Source organism: Nicotiana attenuata, unplaced genomic scaffold (genome assembly GCF_001879085.1).
Source record: "Nicotiana attenuata strain UT unplaced genomic scaffold, NIATTr2, whole genome shotgun sequence".
Lineage (NCBI taxonomy): Eukaryota > Viridiplantae > Streptophyta > Magnoliopsida > Solanales > Solanaceae > Nicotiana > Nicotiana attenuata.
The window spans coordinates 207,638-231,713 of NW_017671191.1; the positions used below are offsets into that span (position 1 = coordinate 207,638).

Genomic DNA, 24,076 nt, shown 5'->3' on the forward strand with positions numbered 1-24,076 from the left:
AAATATATGCTCAATTGTTAAACCCCGATCGAGTGCGGGCAAGTATTTACCTTCTTTGAACTCTTATATATCTAGTTTGAAATCTCATTCGTAAGGTGCATACGGTTCCTTCTTTTTCTAATATCTTTTTCTTTCTTTCCCAAAAAGTATTTCTGCAAGTTGGTTTTAGCATTCATAAATGTAACTATGAACAAATCTTCATTGAAGCATGTTTATTTTGCTGTTTTGGGTGTTGGAAAGAAAAGGAAAAGAAAAGAGTTCTTTCTAGCAAACAGAGGGAAATAAAAACCTAATTTTTTTCGTCTTAAATAAAGTCAGCTTACTTTTTTACAACTATTAGTTGAGCTGATCTTCAATATTAAAGAGATAATTAAAGAGATTTAATGAAAAAAAATATGAAAAAGAATGATTGCATTCGCTATTTGTTGGGTAATTATTAATGATAAGAAGTTGCATATCCCATTACACAAGATTCAACAAAAGCAGCATCATGGAAGAAATTAGAAGAGCAAAGAGTTTCGCACTCTCGCATAATTTTGCAGATAAAGAAACAGGAGGAGAAGGTGGTGGTTTACTAGCTACAATTTTTTCTTTGGGACAATGGTAATTACACCTACTTGAACGTGTAACTCTGTAGACGCCAGTGGTTGTGAGTATATGAATGTCTTTTTTATTGTCTTCCCCTAAGGATACAACGTATCCTATAGCAGGCACAACATCCTCTGCTATAGATTCACAATGTATTGGAGAATCATGTGCGCACCTGTATGGAATTTTTGAACTAGTGAAATTTCTACTATTTTCAGGATTTTCAGTACCTGACCATATTCCATCTGGATATAAGTCTATGTACAAGTACCTGAAAGTTTGATTCAAAATCAGGCCGAGCTAATTAATGAAACAGTATACATCAGTGTTAGCAGAGAAAAAGATGCAAACCTTCCATAAAGACAAGGATCAGTTTGAGACCTGTAGAAGTAGCCACCAGTTATGGACGCCGAACCAATATTCTTATCAGCTTCAGAGTGGTTATATCCCATGACTGGGAATATGAGACTATTGGAGCTAGAAAAAGTGCTTCCTTTTGTGGCATTGCTTGGTTTGTAGGTATACGGGCCTTCGTAGATGGACCACCCATAGTTTCCGCCCTTTGTTATCATGTCAATCTCTTCGTACTGATCCTGTAAGATTAAGGAAGGGAGATAGTGACTTCAATAGGTGCAGATAATGCTGGATCACGCACAGGCTAACAATCGACCACTGGTTTTTAGAGTTTCAATTAAGAACAGCATCAGATTAAGAAGTGAAGCCAATGCCTTCTGGTGAAGAAATTCTTTCCAATATTACTAAAGCTTTCAGAGGCCTGAGCCTTTTGAATTAATTTAGGCACATGTAGAAAAATCTTGTCTAGCTTGAAGGTAACTGAATATCCAGCATATGTGGTTTCTTGTAAAGAATACTGGATAAAAATATTCACATGCATATCTATGCAGCAGGATGAAGATCTTGTTCCAAGAAACTGACTGAATGTCCCTAATCTGTTATGATTTTTTTGATTGAATTTATCAAAATTTCCCTGAACTACTATAATCATATAAGTAATGACTATGCTTGTAAGAGATAGTGCACTTCCTAACCTGTCCAGCATCTCCACATAGGAAGTAGGAAGGTCTTTCTGAATCGAAACTACAACGCCAAGGATTTCTAAGACCCAACGCCCAGATTTCAGGCGCTAATTGCGTGTCATTTTTGTACGGATTATCTCTTGGTATTGAGTAGTTTCCCCAAAGCCCTTGCTCATGCACTTCCTTTCCTGTTAGCCCTAAAAAGGAAAAGAGTTGCAGAGTTCAGCTATTATGATTCAAGAAACATGCAATCAACAATTTGATCAGCATACTTTTATCCACATCAATCCTCAAGATCTTTCCGAGCAATGATCTCTTGTTTTGTGCAAAATTGTAAGGATCCCCTCGATGTGTACCAATTCCAGTCATTACATACAAAAACTCATCCGCAGGGCCAAAGAGAATCTGGCCTCCATGAACTCCCTTATCCGGAAGTCCCATTGTAAATATCCTCCTCACTTCTAATGGACTAGCAACTTCTGCCTGTCAGCAAGATGATCAAAGTAGGATTTTAAGGGAACTTCAATCCAGAAAATCCGTAAATTCATAGAGCGATAAGGCAAGCGTGGAGGTATACCAATGAAGGTGTTGATGCAGTACTATTTGCTGTGAACTCTGCTACCACAGTTTGATACTGACATGGTTCAATGCCACTCTCAACTGGAAGTGTTGCTGGATCACAATTAACTTCCGAGTTACAGGAGCATCTGCCCGAGCATCCTGAGTGTTGCAACTTATCACAATTGTATGAAATGAAGAAACGACCATTATTCACAAAATTAGGATGGAATTCCATTCCCAATACCCCATATTGGTTACCAAAAAGCACTTGATCAGTTATATCTAGAAAGGGCTTGGATTCATCAAGCTCCAACACTCCATTAGATTCACCCTCGGGAACATTGGCAATCCATATTTTACCTTGTTGATTCCACAAAAAGACACGGTTAGAGCCATCAGGGTGTGGAGTCATGCCTATGTAAGATCCATTTCCAATTTTTTCAAGGCAAACACCATTTAGGGCTTGATTATGAGCTTCACGAATACCAAATGATTGAGCACCATTTGTTAAGTCCTATAAGTTGATTTGAAGACATAGAACAACTCATGAGAGAAAAAGTTTCCAAGAGGAAATGTAGATATCTAAACTGAGTAAAGCATTAGGGACTCTTACTGAACAGAACTCGGGATCAGAGATATTCATTGCTGCAAATTCCTTCTCCAATCTTAAGTCCTCTGCAGAGTCACATCAAACATTCCCATTAATAGGAAAAAAGCAGTTTCATATCTAATGTGCCCGTAGGTCCATGTCCAATAAGTAGAAAAGAAAACCTATACATAAAAAGAGTGATGATAAAGCCTTACTTAACTGAATGCACAAAGCGTAGGATGATAAAAAGCCAATAAGTAAGGAGAGATTCAGGAGAAAAACAGTGCCCATAGCAACTATAGCACTAATGACAAAGGATGGAACTCCAATTTATAATCTATGCCTTTTTATAGGAATGAAAGAACAACACAGAAGAACTCTTGGATGATATGTGATGCCTTTTTTTATCTGAATCTTGTCTCTACATGTATAATGGCTCTAGAAAGCTAGTGTAAAATTTTAGGATAATGTACTTACTACGTATCATTGGGTTAATCTCAGTGCACACGCCGATCTCAATGCTATTTTAATAACACAAATATTTGCTGATGCATGGGGAGCAAAACCTTTGCGTCCCAATATTTGTATCCCGTCGATCTAAGGTTGATTACCTACATGTTTTTCTTTTGTTCGTACACCTTATTACCAGAAAATAATAATCAAAACACAAAAATAGAGAAAAGCACAAGAACTAGTTTATTGGCTCTTGTCTGCTAGGCGCAGAGACAAAAGACTAGTAATACATAGTTAAAGTAAGGCTCAAGCAACTAAGCAAGCATCACTTAACCAGGGCCAATTTATTGGAACTAGGAAGCATTGTTACTAAACACGTAGTAGTCCACTATCTATGTTGCTCCGACTCTCCAAAAATGTCGCCGAATACGTGTCGGATCCTCCAAAAGTAGTGTATTTTTGGAGGATCCGACACAGGTGTAGCAACATTTTGGAGAGTCCTCGCAACATAGTCCACTATAAAAAAAAAATGGAATTTAAAGAAGAATCACTTCGAGACTCCTGAATCCTGATTTCGATTTTTAAGGTTATTTTGTAAGATAGACATCAGACAAATTAATGATGAGTGATGATACATTTAAACTGCAGCTATTTGGGGATAAAGTTAGTCTCATAAAAAAAATAAAAACAACTAAGTAGAATATTCCTTACGAGGATGAATAGTACAACCTCACCACCAAGTAAAGCCCAAACTCAAGCAAGAACCAATTCAAACAAGAGGGTGAAAACCAAATTATGGCCGGTGACAAACTGAGTTATCCGACGCCAAAAACAAGACGGCATCAGCCACATAATAACACTATTAGTGGATTTTAAACCAATTGAGTATCATTTATTAAAAAATTTATCTATAATTATTTAATTAGTGATTTAGTTATGTAAATATATTTTTTTGGTAGTTAGTAAAAATTTAAACTCCTACGTTAGTTGAACGAATTGACTACCTCTTTCCACGTTTGCCTCCATGGCACTAACCTCTATCATGGTTTGAGATGGGCCAAATACATGTACAGCCCCTTCAAGTTGGCACCATTTTTCATTTTGGCACTTTATTTCTACCTTGTTCCATTTTGGCTCTCCAACTCTATTTTATATGTTCCATTTTGGCCCTCTAACTCTATCTTTTATGTTCCACTTTAACACAAAAGCTGAAACCAGTGCAAAAAATATAGCGCATGTGTATACACAAATCTGAGGTGTAATAAATATCCAATTAAATGTTGCCACCTGATTTTTTATCCATTTCAAACAGGTCAATACTAAATACCCAAACCCGACCGTATTTTTTCATCCACTGTTGCCCCATCTTCATTCTCTAAGTTCCAAAGCTTTCATCTGCCGATTTCATACCTGCCGACCATATTTTTGTGGGTTTATTTCATCTAAACAGGCCAGGTATGATATCGGCAGATGAAAGCTTTGGAACTTAGAGAATGAAGATGGGGTAGTAGATGAAAAAATACGACCGGATTCGGGTATTTTAGTATTGACCAGTTTGACATGGACGAAAAAACCAGTTAGCAACATTTAGTTAGATATTTATTACACCTCAAATTTGTGTATACACACACGCTATATTTTTTGCGCTGATTTCAACTTTTGTGTTAAAGTAGAATATAAGAAATAGAGTTGGAGGGCCAAAATGGAACACATAAAATAAAGTTGGAGGGCCAAAATGGAACATAGTGGAGATAGAGTGCCAAAATAAAAAATGGTGCCAAGTTGAATGAATTGTATATGTGTTTGGCCTTTGAGATATTATACTTACCTCCCTTATTTTGATTTTCTTGTAATAATACTTAATTTACATGACAATTTTAGAATATTCCTACCGTACCCTTTGTAGTGCAATTGTTGATACTACGTTTTTCAACATATAAAATGCCCCTTCAAATGTTCTCTCTATTAGTACATAGTTGGTGCAAAGATATTGAAAATACTTACCAATAATAAGGCAAAATGGAAATAATTAATCTTTTTCTTTATGCTCGGATTTTAAATAAAGTGGAAACAACAACAATGGTTATAATAGACTTGAACGTAATATTATTTGTAATAAGTATTACCTTAATCTCAGTTTATCAATGAAAAAATTATTTATTTTCATGAAGCACTGCTAACCTAACAATAAATCTCTTAATGCCACATGTTTACATAATCATAACAAAAGTAAGTTCAAGAGAAATTGAAAATTAGATTTCCCATCACCTAAGATGTGTTGCTTATGACCCCTTTTGTATTTAAAAAAAGAAAATAACGCATGCATCAGGAAAAATAAGTAAACATCACTATACGGGAAAAAAAAGGAAAAAAGGAAAAAAAGTAAAAACAGCACCAAGCGCAGAAATATAAACTTAAAAAATGTGTACATCAACAAGAGTTACACCTTAGAACTGTTTATGACAATTGTTTAAGAAAATATGACAATTGTGTAAGGTAAATCACTATTTTTTAAAGATTTTATATAGCATTATACTTGTTTACATTTTTTCCTTTTCCTAAATTGAGAAATGTTTTTGTCTTACAAAACTTCACATATACTAAATAAAGCTAGAAGAAGGATAGTTTTGGGATATACAATAATTATCATTTAAAGAGTTGCTAGTATTAGTTAGCTGACCCTATTGTATCTTCTAGAATGAATTTAAGAATATATAGCTTTTCAAGATATTTTTTTTGGATCATGTTAACTTGTGAAATTTAAGAATAAATCTTTAAAGACTATGTATTCTAGCTAAATATTTAAAGACTATGTGAAATTTAAGAAGAAATCTTTAAAGACTATGTGTCCTAGCTAAAACTAAAAAGAAAGCATGATAACTTGTGGAATTTCAGTAATAAAATTATAAAATTGAAATAATCTTTAACTTGAATGTTTGGACTGAGATAACTAAGGTATTTTGTGGGGTAGAGTTTCTTTAAGTTACACTCTGTTTGGAACATTGTTACCTATCGTTTTATAATGTATTATATGTACTGTACTGTATTGTATCGTTTTGATGGATACAACGTTTGGATAGATTGTATCGTTTGCTGTTGTTAAATAACATCTTTATTGTTTGGTTTGACTGTATTGTACTGTACTGTACTGCTAAGTTTACTAAAATACCCTCAATTATTTTAAATATAATGCTTATTAAGAATTACTCATAAAAATAATTTATTTATTTTGACCTCCCCATCTTACTCATAGGGAATCATCATTCTACTATAATAGAGAAAGCCCTAAATTGGTTTCATACAAACAAACAAAAAATTCACAGCCCCATCAAAACAGAATAGACAACGGACCTTGAGTTCCTGACCTTTAATGTGGTAAATAATCCATAATTTAAAGTGCATAATATAATAAAATTTTCTAGCAACATGACATATAAAATTCATATCGATCTAGTCAAAGTCTATAAAATCCTCAATAGCTAAAGCATAAATAACATTAGTCTAACTCAATCGCCTGGTGACGATATCAAGATCAGTAAAAGAAATTTGCGGTCTTCCAATGGACACCCAATCAGTGTGCGGCACAAGTCTGCATGTTTGCAAGAAATATATAAGCTTTCATGTGCATACTAGGCTCTAAATCCAACACTTGTACTATTTGCCATATCTCACTCTCAGGAATAGGTGGCATAGTTGAAAGGCGATTAATTGCATTAGCCAAATTATTCATCCCATCTCTCAACATATCAGCCATGCCTTCAAGGTGATCTTGTTTAGATTTTTTTATTCCTGCTAGAAGTCGGTACCTCTGAATATGCATTAGATTTACGTGCTTCCTGAGTTGATTGATATTGCTCATGTTGTCCATGTTCCTCGATATTTTCCAAGGAGGCAGCATTCATGAAAATTAGTTCATCTACCTCATCAATGGTCAATGAACTATCACTTGATTTTCTCAAATTATTACGAGCACCCCTTCTTACCATATCTGCTCCAGTCTCAGCTTGCTTTCCAGTAGCTCTATCCCTTCCATATAGCTCAGTTAGCTTATCATAATTTCTAATCGGCCCGTTTTTCCATTCACCAGCTTCAGGCTTAGCCTACACAAAAAGAAAGTACAATATAATAATGAAGAAAATGAGGTAAACATTATAAGATGCAAATAAAGAACAAAACTGCTAAAAATAAATGTACCTGTATTAATTGATCCCATACTTCAGATTCAACATTCCACATATTTGTGTTGGAATCCCATGCAAACCCGCTCATCCCATTTTGAAAGGTGTCATAACACTTGCTAAATTTTGTTTTAATATTTCTCATTCGGTTGTGAACTCTCTCCTTGGTAAAAACTTTATCTGGAAACTTTGATTGCAGCTCTTTCACTATATTGTCAATCGCGTGTGCAGTAGAAGTTCCACCAACCCTGTTTCCAAGTGTGTGCTCATGATACAATGCATCAATTAAGGCATTATCCATAGCATTTGACCAAATACAAGCAGAAGTGTTATCTGGAAGATTTGTATCGCTTGAGGATGCCTTTGGCCTTTTTGACATATTGATAACTACATCATTAAGAGATATTTATAAGACTTAATGAAAAATTGACATAATATTTGTAAGAGTTATAAAATAAAATAAATGCATAGGACATAATATTTTTTGTTCAAACAATAGCTACGAAACTACTTTCAAACAACATCAAATAAATAAACACGAAAAAATTCGTTGACTTTTTCTCTCCTAGAAGATTAAACTTGATAATTAGTCCACATGTCAGCTGCTATGCCATCTCTAATCAACTCCCCCCTTCTAAACTCCTCATTACTTTCCCTAGGATTTGGTAGTTCTTCATGCACATCAATATCATTCATAAGCTCCGCATCAACTTGCGCAAGTAACTCATCATTTAGATCTGCACCTCTTAAGTAGTTGTGCAAAATACAACATGCAAAAATAATAAGCTTTTGGGTTTCAACACCATATGATGGTTACTAGAAATTACAGGAAATCTCTTCTTAAGAACTCCAAAAGCTCGTTCAATAGCATTACGCAAAGATGCGTGTCGCAGATTAAATAATTCACGAGGATTTCGAGGTGGATTTCTTGAATACTCTTTCAAGTGATATCGCACCCCCGATAAGGCGTAATAAGTCCACTTCTCAACATCAATCCAGCATCAACAAGGTAGTATTTTCCTAAAGATAAAAAGTAAAAGCTTTAATTATTTATTCATCACATCTAACTTTCCCTAGATAAATATATGAAATATTTACCTTCTGGAAGTTTTAGCGGGTCTTGTCTATTTAAAGCTTCTTTCATGATTCTTCAATCAGATGCCGTCCCTTCCCAACCAGCTAACACATATGTGAATTTTAAATCAAGTGTGCATGCAGCCAATGCATTTTGTGTTGGATAATCTTTTCTTCCACGGTATCTGGGTGCTTCACTTTGTGAAACTTTAACACGTATATGTTCCATCAATTGTACCAATACAATCCTGACATTATTATAATAAATTATATGCAATCAATCTTGAATTTAGCTAAAAGTTCAATAAAATTGTAATTGTGTTCACCTTAAAATAAGGGTGGCAAATGGGCCAGGCCCGGGCCTAAACGGGCATCGTGGGCCGGTCCTATGTGGGCCCGGGTTTCGTGGGCCGGGCTTAAACGGTCCCGGGCTTCGTGGGCTATTGGTATAAACCGGACCGGGACCGAGACCACGAACTAATGGTCCCGGGCTAAGTGGGCCGGTCCCGGGTATATGTATATATATAATATATATATATATATATATATATATATATATATAATAATATAAGATGAACTCGGTATCAAAACTTGCAAATTAAAGTTTACATTTAATACTTCAAAGTAAAGTTCAATGCCTTCAACATAATACTTCAAGATTAATTAACAAACTAAACATTAAGCATAAAACGTCTAATAATTTTAAAATAACACAAATTGTCTCAAATCAAACTTAAAATTTAAATACGAATGTCTGGAGAACGCGCAAGAACAACTCTTTATATGCCTCCTTAAACAGCCTGTGCCCTCCAACTTTGGACGATGAGTGAAGACTCGACCACAGTTCTTGCACTTTAGTATTTTAAACTTCTTCATTTCTTCTACCACATTAAAGTGTTCCAAACAACATGCGCGCACTCTAGAATCACCAGGCATGATTTAACTTGAATTAAGAATTTGAGTTTGAGAAATGAGAGATGAGTGAAGACTTGAAGACTTGAATACTTCAATTTGATTTAGAGAAATGAGAGAGATTGATGATTTTGTGAGAACAATGAAAGAATGAGGGGGTATTTATAGTTGATGATAGGGAAAAGTGTAATTATAAAAACTTTGGGTTAAAACAAAGTTGGGGGGGGGGGGGAGAGGGTTAAATGGCTATTTTTAGAAATAGCAAACGGCTATAAACTTTAGTAACGGCTAAAAAAAATTTTGGAATAAAATATTTTTTTTAAAAAAAAAAGCCGTTGGGCCCGTTTGAGCCCGTTTAGGACCGGTTGAACCGGCCCACTTAGGAGCCCACCCCACCTGGTCCCGGGTTAAAACGGTTAGGCCCGTTTAGGCCCACTACCCATATGGGCTCGCGGGCCTGGGCCGGGCCCGGGCCTAACCGGCCCACATGCCAGGCTTACCTTAAAATATGGGTTCTTGGGCTGCTGGCAATTTGAGAAGGAACTTGAGAGCCATCGGTTGTTTAATAAATTTTTCATATAACCCCAAGATCGCTCGCAGGACAATATGAAAATGACGACTGACCGACTCCCCAGATCGTCGTAAGATAAAAGCTAACTCGCGATTCGTCGTATTATGTGCTAACAAGTAAATTGTTTTTGCAACTTGCTCTTCAACTGTACCTTGAAGTGTTGGTCTAAGATCACCCACTCTAACTATCATCTCACATGGATCGGTAAAAGCCAAAGGGGTCATTCTTATAATATTACGACAAAGTTCAGTTGAGAATAAATGACTCAATAATTCTTGTCTAACTTGTTCACTTTCCAGTCGTATATCATGTGTGATCGTACGTCGTTCAGTTTCAATTTCACGTACATAAGTCCAAAACCAAATAGCTACTAAGCAAGCAGCATATGTAGCTAAAGAGCTCACTTGTTCCAATATCTGTCTATTATTTTGATTATTCCGATCAGCCATCTATAATAAAGTTAAGTGAGATACATAAATTAATTAACTACGTAAAATAAATATGAACCGAAAATAGAACTCTTCTTCATAGAACACATCGTTAAGTATGAAGGAGAATTCAGATACATGCTAATAGGATTGTACAAAAAAAGGAATTCTAGTCAAATATTGCATCACATTACACTAAATTAATTCAGTAAACAGAAAAATATAAGCCCTAAAAAAGCAAATTTAAGTAAAACGAACAACATTATACATAATGAGTACTGAGCAAGAGAGGAGAATGTGAATTAACATGTCTATGTGTGTATAGAAAAGGAGAGTGAAAAAATGAGACCTTAGAGGAAATTTTAGGCCTCTTCTTTTTGGAAGATTTTTTCTTGGACGAAGACTTCCGGCTTCCATTGGTTTCTGATTTACTTCTTCTTCGTTATTGTTTTACAGAGATAACCAAAACTGGAATAGGCCAAAAAAAAAAAGCAAACAAGAGATTACGAGAAAAGGTTTAACGAGAACAAATACTACTGGTTTCATCTAGAGAGGTTACATACTGTGTACTTCATGGTTCATAGATTCGTACATGGATGATTGTTGCAACAGAAGCCACACATAATTCATGTTTTAAATTTCTTGTCGGTTTTGACTGTATCAAACTAATAACTTGATGCTATACTTTAAAACCATGATATTAACTTGATAAATTATATCACCAGAACATATAGTTTGCAAAGATAATAGATGAACTAACCAGGAAAAATACCCAAGAAAAGAGAGGAAAAAATAACCAGGGAAAATTCTGTTTGGAAAGAGACAAAGTACGTAGTTGGGAAACTCTGTTTTGGATGAACTTAATTGCACGGCAGAAGATGGAGAGAAACTACGTAATTGGGTGAATATAATATAAATAATATGGTAAAGGGTAAAATTGAAATATAGAATAATAAGTGTGGGAAAGAAAAATACGGAATAATCCCACCACACCGATTTGGTTGTTTCATAAAATGGGGCTTTTCATTATTCTGGAACAATGGATTTAACAATACGATACAATCAGTTTTATATTAACAATCAAAACAAACATTGTATCTGGGGTAACAATACAATACAATACAATGGGAAACAACCATCCAAACAATACATTAGCTAAACAAGATCAACAATCATCACGTTCAGGATTTAATATTTTTTTTAACTTTGTTTTTTTTTAACTAAACACAATATTTAATACGGAAAAGGGCCTAAACTATCCCTAATATTTACTAAATGATTTACAAATACCCTCTGTTCAAAAAACACACGACTTTAATTCTACTAATAAAATTACCCTCGCGATTAACAGCAAAACCGGTGGGCCTTCACTTTAATGACATGGCATTTTTTTACTGGGCCACGTGATTATCTCTGATTGGAACAAAAAATGAATATTATTTCGACCCACTTACCTTATCCGACCCAAGGTTTTGTTACCTGGGTCATAAAATTACATTAACCCACTTATCAGATCAAAATTGGATTTAGATATCTCACCACCCATCATGAAGTTTTATTTTTAGTTTTATGGTGTAAAATAAGGATTTTTCCCTTACTTTTTCTTCAGTTACCTGTAACTTTAGGGGCTTTATTCATGGGAGAAACAACTATGGTGGTGAGGCAGGCAAGGTGGTCGAGGAGGTGATGAGAACAGCGACTATGGTAGTGGGAGCAGTAGCTACGATGATGGAGTGGCGGAGACAACAACTACAATAGTGAAGATAGTGGTTGCGGTCAGTATGGTGGAGTAAACTCACACGGTGGTTGCGCAAGAGAGAAGATGAATGGGGGAAAGAGAGTTTGGATGAAATCAAGAAAAAGATCGGGGAAATGGGGAAGCCATTGGGAACAACATGAGAGTTCTTTAGGAGGAGGAATGACTAGACGAAGCATCCCATGTTGATTAATCAATTTCGCCACGCTTTCCTTGACCTTGGCATTGCCGTCGTCGCTTTCTACTGCATTGGTAAATTTGCTTACAACAAGATGTCTGACCCTTCTCACTCTACCTCTTCCGCTACTGTTTCTCACTCTAACAAAACTTTGGGTCGGGTCAGCTAAGTGGATCGAAATAAGATTCATGTTTTATTTCAGTTCGAGATTGCCACATGGCCCAATAAGAAATGCCACGTCATTAAATTGAAAGCCCACCGGTTCGCGGGGCTAATTTTATTAATAAATTAATGTCGTGTATTTTTTTGGATGAATAGATGGACGGAGAATATTTGTAAACCATTTAGCAAACAATTGGGGTAGTTTAAGTCCTTTTTCGTATTTAATATGATATTTAAGTGATTTCTAAATTTTGTTTTATTACAATGAGGCACGCATACAACGCGCGAATCCTAAGACGAACAAGAACAAATAAGTAAAAACTGACTGAATAAGTGAATCATTATATTATTTGGCATTAGTATATAATAGGATATTGTATAACTAGAGTAAAATGAACGTAAATGTCTCTATTCTTGCTACATATCCATTTATTTGCAAAATAAATTAACAGTTATAAATGATGGAAAATTGATCTGAAATCGTTATTTAGAATTATATATTTTCCTTCTACTCTATTCCTCACAACCACTAGCGCGTTCGTACTTCATTAGGCAAAAATTGCTTTACTTGCGTCTCAAGTCACCAAAAAATACCTTAATTTCAAAACTTTCTAGATCCTGGACAATTTAGGAAATTTGAGATTCTTTTTTCTATACTAACCCTTACCCTGCTTCTCAAGTTACCATTTTGTTTCCTTATTTCAAAATTTTCCGAAATCAGGACAAGCTTAGGAAAGTAGAGAATCCTATTTCTACACAAACTAGGCTTTCCTCAAAGTCTATAAAAGCGTTACACGGCTGTAACAACTGATCATCCTCTTCTCTTGCGTTCTTTTACAAATTGCTCTCTGTATAATCGCCCCAACAGAAATTGAAGATGGTGAATCTACAAACTGCTGTTGAATATAGAGTTATAACAGACGATTCTATCATTCCGATGACGAAGAAGTACAGCAACATCCCTTCTTCTTCTGAGACGTTTTTCATGATCCAAGTTCGGGTTCAACAATTCCTTAAGTATCTGCCAGAGGAAGGGGATTCTATAATGGAGGCACCAGACTGTCCACTTACTGTCAAATCTTTCTACTTGCCGAGTGCCGCCGTGATTCATGACGATGATAGCATTTACGAAATACTATGCTCTGTTGATGTGCCGCTCTATTCAATGGTGCCCATCATCCGAGGTGTCTCTTCCTTTGCTCGGAAACTGATGTCTGAAGCTGCCAATTTGGGCCGCCCTCTGATTCCTATTGTTCTGGGCATTACGGTTATTACTTGGGATCCCACAGACGCTGTGACGGCGCACCAGAGGAAATTTGAACAAGAGCCCACAGCTAAACGCCAAAGTAAAGATGAACGCCGATATAGGATTTGCCTTACACCAGTTCTAGGTCTAAGGTACAAGGAGGAGATAAAGCTGTGTAATTTTTGATTGCTTTTTTAGTTTCAGCCAATATTTTTGTAGACTGTAGTTAAGCCACATAATATGGTTTTTCATTACCTCATATAGCAAGCTGGATGCATTTCTTGTTATTTCAATTCACTTGCGGTTTCCAGTTCATCTTTCAATTTATTATATGTACAATTATTTGCTCTTATATCTTTTTCAAAAATAAACCACCAGGTTTTCGTTCTCTCGGAACATTATTAGTTTGATGATTGTGTTAAAAAAAAAGTCAAGTATGTATGACAACTCTGTCAAAGCTGCCTTAACCCAAAGGAATATAGATGAAAGTACAAACTTCCGAAGTAGCGTGATTGCTAATTTAATTTTTTTTTCTGAAACATCAAATTAATGTTCGTGTTTTAAATGGACAATTATTTAGTATTAGAGTAGGCAAAACTTTTCGACTAGAAAGGACAAGTTTGGTTGCTAAGAAACTATGTTACCAGTTGGATTTGATTGCCTCTTGAGAATTGCTTTAAAACTAGGTTCCTCTTGTCTTATTAAAAAGAAAATACTACTCAATCCAAGGCATTTTATGTGTTTTACCTACAAAAATAGCCCCCGCATGGATTATGAACTTTTTGGGAAATTTCTCCAAATTTAACACGAGAGTTTTTTTGGTTTATGAAGAGATACATTTATTTTAGTTTTAAGTTGCATCGGTGGCAGTGTGCGACTACTGAGGGTACTGGTTATGATACTCTATTTCCTATTGGTACATTCAGAAAGGTTTCGATTTTTGTATCTCACAAAGAAGCTAGTCCGATATTTTTTTATTTTATAATATGGATATATATTATATTATGTTATATATAAAAACTAGAAATTGTTGCTAGTACATATATTTCAAATATGAAAATCGCCACACACAAAATAGATATAAACTTTAAAGCAATGTCAAAACTTGTACTCCCTTCGTTTCAATTTATTTATTTTTTAGTTCGCGCAAAAAAAGAATGATCATTTTCTTATTTGGAAACAATTTACCTTTATGGAATTATTTATGGCCGCACAAAATGTATGTGTCTCATTTTACACTACAAGTTCAAAAGTTTTCTCTCTTTTCTTAAACTCTGTGCTCAGTCAAATAGGTTTACATAAATTGAAATAGAGGGAGAATATATATTAGAAAACACAAAAAGAGAAGAGAGGAAAAAAGGCATTTGCAGCTTGTTTAGGTAATTTTTAACAACAAGATTACCTATCCCCATTTCAAGGCTTAGAAAGCAAGATTCAATAGAAGTAGCACAATGGAAGAAATGCAAAGGGCAGAGTGTTTTACGCCCTTCCATAGTTCTCCAGACAAGTAAAGAGGAGGAGGAGGTTTACTGGTTACAATTTTTTCTTTGGAACAATGGTAACTACACCTGCGGCACTACTAGAAATCCGGTAAATACCGACCAAAAAAACTGACCAACTTTGGTCGGTTATGGCCAATTACCGATCAAAACGCAACCAAATACGCTTGAACGGTATTTTGATGGTCATTTTAATATTCCGACCAAAGTTGGTCGGAAATTACTGACCAACATTGGTCGGTAAATTAAATTCAAAAAAAAAAATATTGCAAAAAAAAAACCAACCAAAATTGGTTGGTTTTTTCCGACCAAAGTTGGCCGGTATTTTAATTATGTAATCAAAAGATTTACTGTATGTGAATCGAACCGGGGTGTGTACTGTGGCAGGATACTATTCTACCACTAGGCCATTGGTGCATTTTGTTTTAAGATTGTCTTTTTTTTTATTTTTATTTATACTCTTTAATTATATTTTCGCACGAAAATAACCGACCAAAGTTGGTCGGTTTTTTAAAATGACCGGCCGAATTTACCGATCAAAGTTGGTCGGTTTTTTTAATATTAATTTTTATTTATTTTAATTGCAAAAATCGACCAAAGTTGGTCGGTTTCTTGAAAAATAAATTTCGCGGGACTCAAAAATAGTTTCCCGTATTTTCGCAAAGAAAACCGACCAAAGTTGGTCGGTTTCGTAAAAAAAAAAATTAAAAATTAAAATATTTTGAAAAACTTTGGTCGGTTTTTGGCCGGTTTTTTTACCGGCCAAAGTTGGTCGGTTTTTCTTGGTCGATTTTTGCCCGAATTTCTAGTAGTGTGCTTGGACGTGCAACTTTGTAGATGCCGGTGCTTGTCAATATATAAGTGTCTTTTCTACTGTATTTCCCCAAGGAGGAGGAGGAACTTATTCCAAGAGGCTGAACATATGTCCTTTTTTTCTTTTTGCTTTTGAAGTTATCAAGATTTCCCTTAAACTAGTAACAGTTCAATGAACGCATTTTGCAGAAACTGTTAAACTTCCAAACCTGTCCAGCATCTCCACATAGAAAGTAGGAAGGCCTTTCTGAATCGAAGCTACAACGCCAAGGATTCCTAAGACCCAAGGCCCGAATTTCGGGTGCTAATTGCTTGTCATTGTTATATGGATTATCTGTTGGAGTTACTACACGCCAGACCCAAATTGAAGAAGGCCCAACTTAATATCTTGTCTATACTGTACATTTATTTATGTATGTAGTCTGGATTGGGCTTGAGCCCAAATAGTAATTTCCGGGTCATGTATATAAGTAGTAGAGGTTTCTAGAAACAGCAGAAGGATTCATTTTGTTTTATGATATAATAAGAAAAGAACTCTCTCTCTTCGTTCATTCTAATACAAACCCTAGATACAAATTGATTCAATTTAGTCTTGTTCTACACATTAACATGGTATCAGAGCGGTGATTCTGTTACATTTTATCCTGCTGGTTCGTCCGATCTTAGGCTTGTTCATTTTTGTTCAAGTTTCATGGGCTCACCGGAATTTCATCGATTTTTTGGTTGCTTCATCAATTTCTCATTTTTCTACCGAGGACTCTTTGGTTTGCTGTTGGTTTTACTCCGAATTAACCTTCTACAATGTTAATTGTGGCCTGTTTGAAGTCTTTTCCGCTGAATGCTGGTTTTGAGTTCTTTTTCGTGAGCTAGAGTTTGTGACATTGATACTGGTTTCTTCAGACTTTCTATGCTTGCGATTTTGAAGGCTGTAGTTCTTCCGGTCGCGAAGAACCTTTGGTATTGTGTTCTCCGCTCCTCTTGTTCTTACACGCCTCATTTTTGTGGTGTTTTTTTTCTTTTTCTGTAATTACTTGCGCTTCTACATCATGGTTGTTGCGGATACCTCTATTAGCTCTAGCAGCTCGAGTACTTATGTCATAGATTCCTCAAATCCTATTCATCTTTCATCTTCTGATGTCCCTAGGATCTCTCTAGTTTCTAACCCTTTTTCCGGGACTGGTTTTGGGGGTTGGCGAAGGAGTATGATCGTCTCCTTATCAGCCAAAAATAAAATTGCCTTTATAGATGTGTCATGCCCTAGACCCGCTAACGACTCTCCTCAAATTAAACTGTGGGATAGGTGTAATAACTTGGTCATTTCGTGGATAACTAGTTCCTTATCCCCTGACATTGCTGAGTTACTCAGAAACTGCTTAGAGTATTTGGAACCAGCTTAATAAGAGGTATAGATTGGTTGATGGGACCAAAGTGTTTGAATTAAAAAAGGAATTGGCTTTCACTAATCAGGGTTCATTAGATATTGCTTCATATTTCAATAAGCTGAAGAAACTCTGGGACGAGTTGGCCTTCTTGTGCTCTAAGTATGCCAATAGATGTGTGGGGGTAGGTCTGAGGAGGAAGAGGAGAACAAACTCTATCAGTTTCTCATAGGGTTGAACGACACTTATGTTAGTGTCCGGAGTAATTTGCTCATGATGCAGCCTTTACCTTCTCTAGATAATGCTTACAATATTCTTCTCCAAGATGAAAGACAAAGACAAGTCAGTCCTAGTCCTCAGTTCAACAATGAATCAGCCTCTTTCAATGTCAACTTTCACAATTCTGTTAACAAACATCCAAAAGTCAATCAACTTCCTATTCCTCCAAAACAGTATATTCAAAGAGTCAATTTTGATCAGACAAAGTCCAATTTGGTGTGCTCATATTGCAAAAAACCTGGGCATCTCATTGAGAAGTGCTATAAACTTCATGGTTTTCCACCCAATTTTAAGTTCACCAAAGGGAAGAGAATTGCTAGGAATGTTGAAGTTCAAGACCTTGGTGTAAATTCTGATTCAATTAATCTTCCATCTGGGTGTCCTCCTAACTCTGGTTCACTGGTCCATGGGCTAACCAAAGAACAATACACTCAATTGCTATACTTGCTGCAGTAGAATCATATTTCCGATTCACCTACTCAACACGGTCTTATGGGTTCTGCCAATTTTGCTGGTATGGTTTCTTTCCCTGCTTGTGTAGGTGTTAGTTATGGTGCATGCATGCTAACTAGAGTTAATGACTGCATTTGGATTATATATTCTGGAGCCACAGATCACATGACTTCTAATAAAGACCTTCTTTTTGACATTAAGCCTCTTGTTATTCCTTATATAGTTACCCTTCCTAATGGCTACAAGGTCAAAGTCACTTGTACTGGCTCCATGCACTTCTTATCTTTCACCTTGCATCATGTTCTCTATGTTCCTAGCTTTCACTACAATCTTATTTTTGTCTATAAACTTATCTCATATTTGGATTGTAATCTTCTATTCAACATGTTTTCTTGTCTTCTCCAGGGCCCTTCACTGAAGAGGCCAGTGGAAGTTGGTAAAGTGGAGCATGGTCTTTACAAGCTTCTGGTAGATGGTTCTTCTACTGTCTCTACTGCACTTACTTCCACTAGTGATTCTGATTCCTTCTGCAGTTGTAAATACCATTCTCCATTATTTACTACATCCCATTGTACATACCAATCTGATGTCAATAAAATAGAGATTTTATGGCACAATCGATTAGGGCATATGCCTTTTAGTAGAATGAAAGACATTTCTGTTCTTCCTTGCAAATTTTCTATGAAACAACCTTTTGTTTGTTCTAATTGTCCTTTAGCTAGACAGCATAGGCTTCCTTTTCTAGATAGTTGCATTAGAACATCTTCTCCCTTCCAACTTGTCCATGTGGACACCTGGGGACCCTATAGCAGCCCTACTTATAATGGTTGCAAATACTTCCTCACCATTTTTGATGATTTTACAAGAGCTACTTGGACTCATATTATGGGATCTAAGAGCAATGCTTTCCCTTTATTGAAAGCTTTTATAGCCATGGTACAAACACAATTTCATATAACAATTGAGTCAGTAAGGAGTGATAATGCTTTTGAATTAGGGTCTAGTAATTCTGCCAGTCAATTTTTTCTTGATAATGGTAGTATTCATCAGACTTCATGCCCTCACACACCACAACAAAATGGTGTGGTGGAGAGGAAGCATAGGTATTTGCTGGAAACTTCTTGAGCTTTATTGTTTCAGTCCAAGTTACCAGTCAGATTTTGGTGTGATTGTGCTTTGACTGCCACATATCTTATAAACAGGTTTCCCTCCAAATTGCTCAATGATAAATCCCCTTTTGAGTTGTTGTATGGTCAACCTCCTTCCTTCTCACATCTCAGAACCTTTGGCTGTCTTTGTTATTCCACAGTCTCCAAGTGCCATAGGGACAAACTTCAGCCAAGAGCTGATCCTTGTGTTTTCCTTGGCTATCCACTAGCAAAGAAAGTTAAAAGGTTTACAATTTGGTTACCAAATTAACTATGATTTCCAGAGATATTGTGTTCCATGAAGATATATTTCCTTTTGCTGTTTCTACTTCTGCTTCATCTTCCCCTTCTCTCTCTGTTCCCCAGTCCTCCTCCTTTTTCCCTGAACCTAATTCTGTCCCTTCCTTTCCTCCCTCTTCTTCTTCTTCTATGCCTATTTCTCTTTCTTCTCCTGGTCCTATTACCTCTTCACCTATTCCTTCTGATTCAGCCTGTCCCCCTGCTCCAAGTAGATCTTCAAGGCCTCATAATCCTCCCAATCACCTTCAATAGTACATCTGTACACTTCCCCAGTCCCTCTGTGGCTCTAGTGCTTCTTCTTCGAGCTCTCATTCTTTAGATAGCACTGCTGTTACTGAACCCTACTCCTACCAACAGGCTGCCTCCATTCCAGCTTGGCAAGAGGCTATGCAGAAGGAATTTGAGGCACTTGAGGCCAACAATACTTGGTTAATTGTTGAGTTGCCTGAAGGCAAAAGCCTATTGGCTGCAAGTGGGTTTACAAGATTAAATATAAGGCTGATGGTTCAGTGAAAAGATATAAAGCTAGGTTAGTTGTTAGAGGGGATACACAACTTGAAGGATTTTAATGAAACATTTTCTCCTGTGATTAAATTCTCTACTGTTAAATGTTTAGTTGTTGTAGCTGTGAAACATCAATGGTCTCTTTTTCAACTGGATATAAATAATGCTTTTTGCATGGTGATTTGGATGATGAGGTTTATATGAAACTTCCTCTTGGTTTATGTGCTTCCTCCCTTTCTGGTACTTCCTCTCCTTTAGTCTGCAGGCTTCAGAAATCACTTTATGGCTTGAGACAGGCTTCTAGGCAATGGTATGTCAAGCCGTCTCATGCCCTTTGCTCCAGAGGGTATTCTCACTCTTTGAATGATTACTCCCTTTTCTTCAAGAAATCTGCTTCTTCCATTGTGTTGATTGTTGTGTACGTTGATGATATAATTCTTACTGGTAATGATCTGGATGAGATTTCTGCTCTCAAGTGCTTCTTGCATGATCAGTTCAAAATCAAATATTTGGGTGTTCTGAATTATTTTTTGGGTATTGAGGTGGCCTATTCAAGTTCTGGGTTGTTGCTTCATCAGAAGAAGTTTATTAGGGATCTTTTGCAGGTTCATAACTGTACTGATGTGTTACCTCTCCCCTTCACTTGAATGTCAAACTAACAGCTGATTCTGGGGATCTTCTTCCATCACCTGAGTCTTATCGCAACTTAGTGGGCAAGTTAAACTTTTTAACACATACTCGACCTGATTTGTGTTTTGCCGTGCATCATTTAAGTCAATTTCTCCAGGCTCTTTGTGCTCCTCATATGCAGGCTGCTCTTCACCTTCTCCGCTACCTCAAAGGCACTTCTGATGTTGGTGTTTTCTTCAGCAACTCACCTTCTACTTCCGTGGTTGTTTATTGTGATAGTGATTGGGCCGCTTGCCCTGACACTAGGCGGTCTGTCACTGGCTTTTGCATCTTTCTGGGTGATTGCCTCATTGGGTGGAAAGCTAAAAAGCAACATGTTGTTTCTCTCTCTTCAACTGAGGCTGAGTATCGGGCTATCTCCAAAGTGGTTGTTGAACTTACCTGGTTAGTGAGGCTCTTATCAGATCTTGGTTTCCCTGTTACTGCTGCTATTCCTGTTTACTGCGACAACCAAGCTGCCATCCACATCGCCAGGAACCCTGTTTTCCACGAGCGCACCAAGCACATTGAGGTGGATTGTCACTTCATCCGAACCAAGCTTGTTGATGGTCTTATCTCTCTCCACCATGTCTCGACCTCTGAACAGCTGGCTGACATCTTCACCAAGCCGCTTACTAGACTTGCTCATCATGCACTTCTTCCCAAGTTGGGGGTTGTTCCACCCTCCAACTTGAGGGGGGTGTTGGAGTTACTACACGCCAGGCCCAAATTGAAGAAGGCCCAACTTAATATTCTGTCTATATTGTACATTTATTTATGTATGTAGTATGGATTGGGCTCGAGCCCAAATAGTAATTTCCGAGTCATGTATAAGTAGTAGAGGTTTCTAGAAACAGTAGAAGGATTCATTTTGTTTTCTGATACAATAAGAAAAGAGCTCTCTCTCTTCGTTCATTCCAATACAAACCCTAGATACAAATTGATTCAATTTAGTCTTGTACTCTTGTTCTACACATTAACACTATCTCTTGGTATGGAGTAGTTTCCCCAAAGTCGTTGCTCAAGCACCTCATTTCCTGTCAGCCCTAAAAAGAGAAAACCACAGAGTTCAGCTGTTATGATTCAAGAAACATGCAGTCTCATCAACCAATTTGTTTCTATTTGCCTACACAATGAAAGGATAAATTATCTTCCAAGATGCTATATTAACAGCATGTAGCGATTGCAGAAAACGTTTATGAATCCTTGGGAGAAAAATTTGAGAACTTCCTCGGGTTAAGTCTACAGATATAGATGGGCGGATTTATTCATGCAGGATAACTTTTATCTCAAACCTTTTCATGATTTTAAGATATATAAACGAGGATAGTAGGATGGGCCTCTTTGTCGAATGTGCTTTACAACAGAAATAGGCAAGTCCACATAGACAGTCAACATTTATGAACAACATCTTCACCTGTTATTTGATCCACATCTATCATTAAGATCTTTCCTGCAATGATCTCTTGTTTTGTGCAAAGTCATAAGTATCACCCTGATGTGCACCACTTCCAATCATAAGATTCAATAAAAGATCTGCAGGGCCAAAGAGATGAATCTGGCCTCCTGGAACTCCCCTGTCTAGAAGTCCCATTGTAAGAATCCTCCTCACTTCTTATGGACTAGCAATTTCTGCCTGTCAAGAAGATGATCAAAGTAGGACATTAGGGGAACTTCAGTCAAGAAAATCCATTATAGCGATAAGGCAAGCATGGAGGTATACCGAGGAACGTGTTGATGCAGTACTATTTGCTGTGAACTCTGCTACAACGATTTGATACTGGCATGGTTCGGTGCCACTTTCAACTGGAAGCTTTGCTGGATCACATTTTATTTCCGAGTTACAGGAGCACTGCCTGAACATACTGACTGTTGCAACTTATCACAATTGTATGAAACAAAGAAACGACCATTATTCACAAAATTAGGATGGAAAGCCATTCCAGTAAACCCAAATTGGTCATCAAAATGCACTTGATCAGTTATATCTAGAAAGGGCTTGGATTCATCAAGCTCCAACATTCCATTAGATCCATCCTCGGGAACAGTGGCAATCCATACCTTACCTTGTCGGTTGCACAAAAAGATATGGTTAGAGCCATCAGGGTGTGGAACCATGCTAATGTAAGATCCATTGCCAATTTTGTCAAGGCAGACCCTAATTGGGGCCTGAGGAGCTTCAGCAATACCAAGCGAACCCGTTTTTCTATGGAAACAGACACCCAAGCCATTCAAGGACCTACTATACGTTTCACAGAAGGCGTCCTTTGATGGCCAATGATGCATCAACTTGGATGGTGAAGACTGAGATGGCAAGCTATGATTCAGATGTTCAAATACAGAAAATGGGGAGTGCATAATGGACGCATTCGCACATTTCTCCCAGACCTTAGAGCAGAAGTCAGTTGATCTTTTATCCTTGGGCTGATGCACTTTCCCAATGCAAGTGAAGTTGCACAAATTAAAGCTGGTAAATCCCTACGAGCTGAGCCAAGTTGATCACAATACTGATCACATATCTGCTTCATAGACACCATAGCCAAAACCCCATTAAAAGAACGATCTAAATACACCATGTATATATGGAGGAAAATCTCAGACAACTTGGTCCTTGATTGAGCGCTATTTATTAAATCCTAATCAATTGCAAGGAAGGGAATAACAAATTCAAAAAAATTCCAAGTGGAAATGTAGACGTGGTAATTGTATGTCAATAATGTTAAGGTAACAATTTCTGATCTCTTATGTTAAAGAATTAAGGACTTACTGCACTATGATTGGCTTCATGAGACTAGCACACTCAGGATCAGACATATTCATAGCTGCAGATTGCTCCTCCAGGCTCAAGTCTTGTGCAGAGTCGCAGCATGCATTCTCATTATTAGTACAAATATCCAGTTTCAGTTCTATTTACAAAAAGATGGAAGGAAAAAGAGTAAGATGGACAACTGCAAAAGATGCAAAACACTAAAGACTTGTGATGGAGCCTCAAGCGTAGGGTAACAAATAACCATAAAGTAACGAGAAAGTCAGGAGGTAAACAATTCCAGCAGCAACCATGGCCAGTGATGACACAAGAAACACAACTCTTATAATTTTTTGTTTATGTTTACCTCGAAAATACGAGTAACAACTAAACTTGTTTGTGGTTTGAAGATACGTATTTAGTTCAATACTAACTAATAACTAAGAAATCAGACGTATAAATTAGAGAAGAAAGTTGAATCAAACCAGTGCTTAAGCAAGTCTTGACCTCAAGCTAGATGGCCTCGAGGTAGGTCAGCCAGAACAGTAAAGTA

At 36.8% G+C, this 24,076-nt stretch overlaps 1 protein-coding gene across 1 annotated transcript; it reads right to left on the reverse strand.

Annotated features, from left to right (window-relative positions):
* Positions 1-462: 462 nt before the first annotated feature.
* Positions 463-23,837, reverse strand: LOC109206560 (HIPL1 protein-like). Its single transcript, XM_019369395.1, has 9 exons — positions 23,789-23,837; positions 23,545-23,683; positions 22,657-23,244; positions 14,109-14,122; positions 2,203-2,345; positions 1,898-2,108; positions 1,638-1,822; positions 940-1,181; positions 463-859 (listed from the first exon to the last, which is right to left on the reverse strand). Exons 1-9 carry the CDS (start codon positions 23,835-23,837, stop codon positions 463-465), a joined length of 1,968 nt encoding a protein of 655 aa, XP_019224940.1.
* Positions 23,838-24,076: the final 239 nt, after the last annotated feature.